Source organism: Procambarus clarkii, chromosome 4 (genome assembly GCF_040958095.1).
Source record: "Procambarus clarkii isolate CNS0578487 chromosome 4, FALCON_Pclarkii_2.0, whole genome shotgun sequence".
In the NCBI taxonomy this organism is placed as follows: domain Eukaryota; kingdom Metazoa; phylum Arthropoda; class Malacostraca; order Decapoda; family Cambaridae; genus Procambarus; species Procambarus clarkii.
This window is the reverse complement of record NC_091153.1, coordinates 15,219,797-15,230,526: the sequence shown is the minus strand read 5'-3', so window position 1 is coordinate 15,230,526 and position 10,730 is coordinate 15,219,797. Positions and strand designations below refer to the sequence as shown.

Genomic DNA, 10,730 nt, shown 5'->3' with positions numbered 1-10,730 from the left:
GTGCGATGCGGCTCAGGTTGCTCCAGTCAACTTGTTCCGGGAAGACGATTTCCCGCTGCTCCATCTGGACGAGGACTCTGGGGGTGAGGAGGTGAACGTCCTGTTAGTTGCTGAGGCTCCCCCAGCGTCGCCTGAGGTTCCCCAGGTTGTCGCCGACCCTCCTCCGGATGTTGCGGTACCGTCAGATGTTACTCCTGCTCCTGTCACTGGCCCTGCTGCTCCCGTGGGTCTTCCTGCAGCTCCCTGTGAGGCATCGCCGTCTGCTCACCCGTCTTCAGCTGCTGTGCCTTGCCCTGCATCCTCGCCTCGGGTCCCGGCGGTGCTGGGTGCTGGGGTGGCTGTGGGGCCCCCTGATGTGTGTGGTCCGATTCCCCCTGTGGTCTAGGCTGCTGCTGTTCTGCGGTGGGCGTCCGTTCGTCCGGCTAGTGGTGCCCGTGTTTCTGGGACCACTTCCGGCTCTGACGATCTCAGGCCGATGCCCAAACGTTCCAGGTGTTCGTCGTCTGCCTGGGCTGATGTTGGGCAATTTAGTGACTGTGGGTCTTCGGGTGTGGATGGAGTGGTTCCGGATACGTCTCTGGCTCCGCAGTTAGTGGTGGCGGAAGTCCATGTGCCTGCTGACGATGGTGTCCGTGTCTCGGATGTGCCTGCTGTTCCTTCTCCACCGGAGGCCTCTCTGCGGTGGGGCGTGGTGGCCTCCGCTGCCAGGGATGGTGGGGATGATGGGGTTGGGCGTGGCCTGGTGGTGACCTTGCAGAAGGATGTGCGCAGTTCGGTTTCCCGGCAGTCGTCCGGTGGTGTGCCCATGGACGCTGGTGCCCCTGTGGTGGTGCCTTCTGTCCGGCTCCCTTCTCTGAGGAAGTACGTTGGGGGCTTGGGGGACGTGTTACTGGAGTCTGTGATGCCATTGGGTCACTGGTTGCGGATTGCTAAGTTACCGGTCTGCGAGGAGGCGGTGGCCTTTCAGGATGGGGCAGTTCCATTCGGCAGTGTGGGAGCGTGTGCCGATCACTCAGGTCAGGAGTGATACCATTTGGGTACCCTGTTTGGTGGTGTTTGTTGCCGTTGTCCCGGACGATATGGCTTCCCCGGTGGATGGTCAGGGCCCTTGGCAGTGGTTGCGCTGGGAGGCGTTCCATGTACAGTTCCCTCGGGACGTGTTTCCGGGCAAGTATGTCAGGTGATTTTCTACTATTTTGCTTACTCTTGTACTGTGTGCCCTTCTGGCTGTTTGTTTGCCATCTGTTAGTTTGTGCCCGTTCCTCTCCCTTGTTTGTGGCGAGGCGGGTGGTTTGGTGTGTGTGCTATTCTTCATGTATTTGTTTTTGTGTTGTTACCTCGCCCTATGTATTTTCTTTTATGCTTACATGTTGTGATTGTCTTTTATTTTATTTTGTTTGTTATTGGCTTGTTGTGTGATATGCTTTCTTATTGTATTTATTTTTGTTCATACTGTTGTGCTTTGTTGTCGGTCCTTCAGGCCGGCGCTTCTGTCTGTTTTGTTTCATACTGCTAAATTGTTTTAAATTGTTGCTATGTTCTTGGTTGGCTTGCGTTGCTTGCTTGCTTGTGACTGTTTTCTGTTTTGTATCTTTTTGTGTTTTTATCCTGCATTTTCTGTAACCTTTCCAGTTTTGGTAATTGTTGTTCTGTCGGTCCTTCTGGCCGACAGTTTCTTGTTTTATATTGTTATGTTTCAATTTGTTGTTTTACTGTAATTTAACGCGCATGCTTGAATGTAAAAAAAAAAAAAAAAAAAAAAAACTTGACCTACTAGGGAGCTTTCCTGACCCCATGTAACACAATTTATATTTTAGGAGATACTCGCTACTCATGGGGTCGATAGTGATGTTCCTCTCCCTCCCTCGTCAATACATGTGGTTATAGCAAGGGAACGATACCTGTCCAAGCAGTCAATACCTCTTGCTGTGGCCCTTACCAGAGGACTGTGGATTCTGAGGAAGTGAACAGAGAACAGTAACTGGCATTTACCTCTCCTCTGCAGTCACGTTTACGTTGTATAAATCAGATTTGCATTTGCCAACTGCAGTGTTCGTCTGCTTACCGGTTCCTGTCCATGTCAGACCAATCCTGGATTATGAGGCTCCAGCATGGAGTCCATATCTAGTCAAGCATAAGACTAAACTTAAAAAGGTTCAAAGGTTTGCAACCAGACTAGTACCCGAGCTGAGAGGTATGAGCTACGAGGAGAGACTACGGGAATTAAACCTCACTTCGTTGGAAGACAGAAGAGTTAGGGGGGACATGATCACCACATTCAAGATTCTCAAAGGAATCGACAGGGTTGATAAAGACAGGCTATTTAACACACGGGGCACACGCACTAGGGGACACAGGTGGAAACTGATATTAGAAAGAACTTTTTTAGTGTCAGAGTGGTTGACAAATGGAATGCATAAGGAAGTAATGTGGTGGAGGCTGACTCCATACACAGTTTCAAGTGTAGATATGATGGAGCCAAATAGGCTCAGGAACCTGTACACCTGTTGATTGACGGTTGAGAGGCGGGACCAAAGAGCCAGAGCTCAACCCCCGCAAGCACAACTAGGTGAGTACACAGACAGACAGAAAGCAGCCCGTAGCAGCTGTCTAACTCCCAGGTATCTATTTACTGCTAGGTAACAGGCGCATCAGGGTTAAGGATACTCTGCCCATTTGTTTCTCTGGCGGTGCCGGGGGAATGAACTCCGGTCAGTAGGTACACGAGTCTTGACCGCTGTACCCACAGCCACCACCCACAACATTTGTATGAATGTGTGTGTGTGTACTCACCTATTTGTACTCACCTAATTGAGCTTGCAGGATCGAGCATTGACTCTTGGATCCCGCCTTTCCAGCCATCGGTTGTTTACAACAATTACTCCTGTCCAATTTTCCTATCATTCCTAATTTTAAAAGTATATATAGAGTTTGCTTCCACAATCTGTTCCCCAAGTGCATTCCATTTTCCCACTACTCTCACGCATTAAGAAAACTTCCTAACATCTCTGTGACTCATCTGAGTTTCCAGTTTCCACCCATGTCGCCTCGTTCTGTTATTATTACGTGTGAACATTTCATCTATTTCCACTTTGTCAATTCCCCTGAGTAATTTATATGTTTCTATCATATCTCCTCTTCCCCTTCTTTTCTCTAGTGTCGTAAGGTTCAGTTCCTTGAAACGCTCTTCATATCCCATCCCTCGTAACTCTGGGACAAGCCTCGTCACAAACCTCTGAAGCTTCACAAGGTTCCTTATGTGTTTTTTCAGGTGGGGGCTCCATGATGGCGCGGCATACTCTAAGACTGGTCTCACGTAGACAGTGTAAAGCGCCCTAAAAGCCTCCTCACTTAGGTTTCTGAATGAAGTTCTAACTTTCGCCAGTGTAGAGTACGCTACTGTCGTTATCCTATTTATATGTGTCTCTGGAGTTAGAGTAGGTGTCACATCCACTCCCAGGTCTCTTTCTCGAATCGTTACAGGTAGGCTGTTCCCCTTCATTGTGTACTGTCCCTTTGGTCGCCTATCACCTGATCCCATTTCCATAACTTTACATTTACTGGTGTTGATCTCCAGTAGCCATTTACCTGACCATCTCTGCAACCTGCATAAGTCCTCTTCGAGGATCCTACAATCCTCATCTGTCACAACTCTTCTCATTAATTTTACGTCATCCACAAACATTGACATGTATGATTCCACTCCTGTAAACATATCATTTACATAAATTAGAAAGAGGATTGGGCCCAGCACCGATCCTTGAGGTACTCCACTCGTTACTGTTCGCCAGTCCGACTTCTCGCCCTTTACCAATACCCTCTGGCTCCTTCCTGTTATGTAGTTCCTCACCCATGCTAGAGCCTTTCCGCTTACTCACGCCTGCCTCTCAAGTTTGTGTAGCAGTCTCATGTACGGTACTGTATCAAAGGCCTTTTGGCAGTCAAGAAATATGCAGTCTGCCCAGCCTTCTCTGTCCTGCCTTATCCTTGTTACTTTGTCATAGAATTCTAAAAGGTTTGTTAAGCATGATTTCCCTGTCCAGAACCCATGTTGGTGCTTGTTTACAAGCCCAATGCTCTCCAGGTGCTCAACAAGTCTTAGCCTAATTATTCTTTCAAGTATTTTGCAGGGGATGCTTGTCAGTGATACGGGTCTGTAGTTAAGTACCTCCTCCCTATCTCCTTTCTTTAAAATCGTTACGACATTTGCCTCCTTCCAGCAACTGGGCAATTCTCCCGACATAAGTGACTCATTAAAGATCATTGCCAGAGGCATGCTGAGAGCCTGCGCTGCCTCTTTGAGTATCCACGGTGATACTTTGTCTGGTCCAACTGCTTTAGTTCCATCCAGTGTTGTCAACTGTTTCATTACCTTCTCTGCTGTCACCTCTATATCTTATAGTATTTCACCTAGGGAAATCTCTTCTAACAATGGGAGCCACTCAGGCTCGGTTGTGAACACTCCATGGAAACTTGCATTCAGTACCTCGCAGATTTCCTTGTCACTTTCTGTATATGCTCCTTCTGTTTTCCTCAGAAGGAATCCCCGCCATGGGGATTCCTCGTTTCCCAATCTATCTCTCCGTGATTTAGGTCCCCCATGACCAGCAGCTTCGCTCTCATTCTATGCGCTGTAGTTGCTGCCCTCTGCAGTTCATCTCTACATGCCTTGTTGCTGTCCTCATACTCCAGCCTGGGCCTTCTACTGTTTGGTGGGGGATTGTAGAGTAACAAGATTACAATCTTCTTCCCATCCACTGTCAGAGTTCCGTGTATGGAGATCGTGCTTTCATTGGTACCCAGATTTTCCAGCTCATCAAACTTCCATTTCTGCTTTATTAGGAGTGCTACTCCTCCTCCCTGTCTCTGTGTCCTTTTTTTTCTTAACACCTGGTACCCCTGTGGAAAGATTGCATCCGAGATCATGCCATTTATTTTAGTTTCTACTATTGTCACTATGTCTGGGTCTGCCTCACTAACTCTTTCTTTTATCTCTTCTGCTTTATTGGATACCCCATCAGCATTGGTGTACCAAACCTTGAGACTCGTCTTGGAAACTCTGGTGCCAGAGTTCCCCCTTTTGCTGGGGGTCTGGGGGGTACTGGGGGTGTCTGGGGGGCGAGTGGGGGCTGTGGGGGTGTCTGGAGGGTGCTAGGGGGGTGCCTGGGAGTGCCTGGTAGGCGAATGGAGTCTGGGCATCTAGGTGGGTAGGAAGGGCATAATGGGTCTGAAAGTTAGGGAGAGTCTGAATGGCAGAGGTGTGTGTGTGTGTGTACTCACCTATTTGTGCTTGCAGGGGTTGAGCTTTGGCTCTTTGGTCCCGCCTCTCAACTGTCAATCAACTGGTGTACAGGTTCCTGAGCCTACTGGGCTCTATCATATCTACATTTAAAACTGTGTATGGAGTCAGCCTCCACCACATCACTGCCTATTGCATTCCATCTGTTAACTACTCTGACACTGAAAAAGTTCCTTCTTACGTCCCTGTGGCACATGTGGGTACTCAGTTTCCACTTGTGTCCCCTTGTTCGTGTCCCGCCAGTGTTGAATAGTTTATCCTTGTTTACCCGGTCGATTCCCCTGAGGATTTTGTAGGTTGTGATCATGTCCCCCATTACTCTTCTGTCTTCCAGTGTCGTAAGGTGCATTTTCCGCAGCCTTTCCTCATAACTCATGCCTCTTACTTCTGGGACTAGTCTAGTGGCATATCTTTGGACTTTTTCCAGTTTCGTCTTGTGCTTGACAACGTACGGGCTCCATGCTGGGGCCGCATACTCCAAGATTGGTCTTACATATGTGGTGTACAAGAGTCTGAGTGATTCCTTACACAGGTTCCTGAACGCTGTTCTGATGTTAGCCGCCTGGCATATGCCGCAGACGTTATTCTTTTTATGTGGGCTTCAGGAGACAGGTTTGGTGTGATATCAACTTCTAGATCTTTCTCTCTGTTTGTTTCATTAAGTACTTCATCTCCTGTTTCTGCCCATCTCCAGTATCCTGTTTCTGGCATCCTGTTTCCACCGCCTAATTTCATTACTTTGCATTTACTCAGGTTGAACTTCAACAGCCATTTGTTGGACCATTCACTCAGTCCGTCTAGGTCATCTTGTAGCCTCCTACTATCATCCTCTGTTTCAATCCTCCTCATAATTTTTGCATCGTCGGCAAACATTGTGAGGAACGAATCTATACCCTCTGGGAGATCATTTACATATACCAGAAACAGTAGAGGTCCAAGGACTGACCCCTGTGGGACTCCACTTGTAACGTCTCGCCAATCTGAGACCTCACCCCTCACACAGACTCGTTGTCTCCTGTTGCTTAGGTACTCCTATATCCAAGGGAGTACCTTTCCCCTTCACTCCAGCCTGCATCTCCAGCTTTTTCACTAGCCTCTTGTGTGGTACTGTATCAAAGGCTTTCTGACAATCCAAAAATATGCAATCTGCCCACCCTTCTCCTTCTTGTCTTATTTTTGTTGCCTGGCCGTAGAATTCAAGTAACCCTGTGAGGCAGGACCTGCCATCCCTGAACCCATGTTGATGCTGTGTTACAATGTTCCTTCGCTCCAGATGCTCCACTAACTTTCTTCGCACAATCTTCTCCATCAGCTTGCATGGTATGCAGGTCAGGGACACGGGCCTGTAGTTCAGTGCCTCCAATCTATCCCCTTTCTTGTATATCGGGACTATGTTAGCTGCTTTCCAAATATCTGGCAGTTCCCTTGTTGCCAGTGATTTGTTATACACTATGGAGAGTGGGAGGCACAGTTCTTTTGCTCCTTCCTTTAGTATCCAAGAGGAGATACCCTCTGGGCCTATAGCCTTTGTCACATCCAACTCTAGTAAACACTTCTTTACTTCCTCGCTGGTAATCTCAAACTCTTCCAGTGGTTCCTGGTTAGCTATTCCCTCTCTTATCTCTAGAATTTCTCCTTGCTCTAAGGTGAAGACCTCCTGGAATTTCCTGGAATTGTGCACTTACCTAATTGTGCTTGCAGGGGTTGAGCTTTGGCTCTTTGGTTCCGCCTCTCAACTGTTGTACAGATTCCTGAACCTACTGGGCTCTATCATATCTACATTTGAAACTGTGTATGGAGTCAGCCTCCACCACATCACTGCCTAAAGCATTCCATTTATTAACTATTCTGACAATGAAAAAGGGGGAGACTCCTCCCCCCCCACCTCCCCTGTGTGTGAGTGTGTGTGTTTGTGTGTGTGTGTGTGTGTGTGTGTACTCACCTAGTTGTACTCACCTAGTTGTGTTTGCGGGGGTTGAGCTCTGGCTCTTTGGTCCCGCCTCTCAACCGTCAATCAACAGGTGTACAGATTCATGAGCCTATCGGGCTCTGTCATATCTACACTTGAAACTGTGTATGGAGTCAGCCTCCACCACATCACTTCCTAATGCATTCCATTCGTCAACCACTCTGACACTAAAAAAGTTCTTTCTAATATCTCTGTGGCTCATTTGGGCACTCAGTTTCCACCTGTGTCCCCTTGTGCGTGTTCCCCTTGTGTTAAATAGACTGTCTTTATCTACCCTATCAATCCCCTTCAGAATCTTGAATGTGGTGATCATGTCCCCCCTAACTCTTCTGTCTTCCAGCGAAGTGAGGTTTAATTCCCGTAGTCTCTCCTCGTAGCTCATACCTCTCAGCTCGGGTACTAGTCTGGTGGCAAACCTTTGAACCTTTTCCAGTTTAGTCTTATCCTTGACTAGATATGGACTCCATGCTGGGGCTGCATACTCCAGGATTGGCCTGACATATGTGGTATACAAAGTTCTGAATGATTCTTTACACAAGTTTCTGAATGCCGTTCGTATGTTGGCCAGCCTGGCATATGCCGCTGATGTTATCCGCTTGATATGTGCTGCAGGAGACAGGTCTGGCGTGATATCAACCCCCAAGTCTTTTTCCTTCTCTGACTCCTGAAGAATTTCCTCTCCCAGATGATACCTTATATCTGGCCTCCTGCTCCCTACACCTATCTTCATTACATTACATTTGGTTGGGTTAAACTCTAACAACCATTTGTTCGACCATTCCTTCAGCTTGTCTAGGTCTGCTTGAAGCCTCAAACAGTCCTCTTCTGTTTTAATCCTTCTCATAATTTTAGCATCGTCCGCAAACATTGAGAGAAATGAATCGATACCCTCCGGGAGATCATTTACATATATCAGAAACAAGATAGGACCGAGTACAGAGCCCTGTGGGACTCCACTGGTGACTTCACGCCAATCGGAGGTCTCACCCCTCACCGTAACTCTCTGCTTCCTATTGCTTAGATACTCCCTTATCCACTGGAGCACCTTACCAGCTACACCTGCCTGTCTCTCCTGCCTGTGTGTGTGTGTGTGTGTGTGTGTACTCACCTAGTTGGGCTTGCGGGGGTTGAGCTCTGGCTCTTTGGTCCCGCCTCTCAACTGTCAATCAACAGGTGTACAGGTTCCTGAGCCTATTGGGCTCTATCATATCTACACTTGAAACTGTGTATGGAGTCAGCCTCCACCACATCACTTCTAATGCATTCCATTATTGTGTGTGTGTGTGTGTGTGTGTGTGTGTGTGTGTGTGTGTGTGTGTACTCACCTAGTTGTACTTACCTAGTTGTGCTTGTGGGGGTTGAGCTCTGGCTCTTTGGTCCCACCTCTCAACCGTCAATCAACAGGTGTACAGGTTCCTGAGCCTATTGGGATCTATCATATCTATACTCGAAACTGTGTATGGAGTCAGCCTCCACCACATTACTTCCTAATGCATTCCATTTATCAACCACTCTGACACTAAAAAAGTTCTTTCAAATATCTCTGTGGCTCATTTGGGCACTCAGTTTCTACCTGTGTCCCCTAGTGCGTGTGCTCTTTGTGTCAAATAGCCTGTCTTTATCAACCTTGTCGATTCCCTTGAGAATCTTGAATGTGGTGATGTCCCTCCCCCCTAACTCTTCTGTCTTCCAACGAAGTGAGGTTTAATTCCCGTAGTCTCTCCTCGTAGCTCATACCTCTCAGCTCGGGTACTAGTCTGGTGGGAAACCTTTGAACCTTTTTAAGTTCAGTTTTATTCTTGACTAGATATGGACTCTATCCTGGAGCCGCATACTCCAGGATTGGTCTGACATATGTGGTATATAATGTTCTGAAAGATACCTTACACAAGTTTCTAAAGGCCGTTCTTAGATTAGCCAACCTGGCATATGCTGCTGATGTTATCCTCTTGATATGAGCTTCAGGGGACAGGTCTGGCGTGATATAAACCCCCAGGTCTTTCTCTCTCTCTGACTCTTGAAGTATCTCATCTCCCAAATGATACCTTGTATCTCGTCTCCTGCTTCCTACCCTTATCTTCATTACATTACATTTGCTTGGGTTAAACTCTAACAGCCATTTGTTCGACCATTTCTGCAGCTTGTCCAGGTCTTCTTGAAGCGTCAAACTGTCCTCCTCTGTCTTAATCCTTCTCATAATTTTGGCGTGTCAGCAAACATTGAGAGGAATGAGTCTATACCCTCTGGGAGATCATTTACGTATATCAGAAACAGGATAGGTCCAAGCACAGAGCCCTGTGGGACTCCACTGGTGACTTCACGCCAATCTGAGGTCTCACCCCTCACTGTAACTCTCTGCTTCCTATTGCTTAGGTACTCCCTTATCTACTGGAGCGCCCTACCATTTACTCCTGCCTGTTTCTCCAGCTTATGCATCAACCTTTTGGGGAGTACTGTGTCAAAGGCTTTCCGACAGTCCAAAAAAATGCACCCGCCCATCATTCTCTTTCTTGCTTAATCTTTGTCACCTGATCGTAGAATTCTATCAAGCCTGTAAGGGAAAATTTACTCTCCCTGAACCCATGTTGATGGGTTGTCACGAAGTCTTTTCTCTCCAGATGTGTTACTAGGTTTTTTCTCACAATCTTCTCAATCACCTTGCATAGTATACAAGTTAAGGACACTGGCCTGTAGTTCAGTGCCTCTTGCCTGTCACCCTTTTTGTATATTGGTACTACATTAGCAGTCTTCCATATTTCTGGTAGGTCTCCCGATTCCAGTGACCTACTATACACTATGGAGAGTGGCAAGCAATGTGCTCCTGCACACTTTTTCAATACCTATGGTGAGATTCTGTCCGGCCCAACAGCTTTCCTCACATCCAGCTCCAATAGGTGCTTCTTGACCTCATCTCTTGTAATTTCGAACCTTTGCAATGTCACCTGGTTTGCTGCCACCTCTCCTAGCGCCGTGACTCTTTCCTGTTCTATTGTAAAGACCTGGAACATTTTGTTGAGTTCTTCACACACCTCTTTGTCATTCTCTGTGTACCTGTCCTCTCCCACCCTTAGTTTCATCGCCTGTTCCTTCACTGTTGTCTTTCTCCTCATGTGACTGTGTAGTAGCTTTGGTTCGGTCTTGGCTTTATTAGCTATATCATTTTCATTCCTTTTCTCAGCTACTCTTCTCACACTGACATACTCGTTCCTGGTTCTCTGGAATCTCTCTCTGTCTACTTTCTGGTGTTCTGTTATTACGGAAGTTCCTCCATGCTCTTTTGTTCAGCTCCTTTGCTTTCATACATTCTCTATTAAACCACGGATTCTTCCTTTGCTTCTCTGTTTTCTCCAGTCGGGCTGGGACAAACCTGCTTACAGCCTCCTGACATTTTTGGGTGACATAGTCCATCATGTCTTGTACAGACTTGGTTCCGAGTTCTGTGTCCCAGTGTATATCCCATAG

General features: G+C 47.3%; 1 protein-coding gene across 1 annotated transcript in view; it reads right to left on the bottom strand.

Moving 5' to 3' along the window:
• Window positions 1-381: 381 nt before the first annotated feature.
• LOC123752389 (S-antigen protein-like) overlaps window positions 382-10,730 on the bottom strand; it is a 14,938-nt gene continuing 4,589 nt past the window's right edge. Inside the window, exon 3 of the mRNA XM_069335236.1 lies at window positions 382-896. Coding sequence (XP_069191337.1) covers window positions 382-896 — 515 coding nt within the window. The remainder of the gene's footprint in view (window positions 897-10,730) is intronic.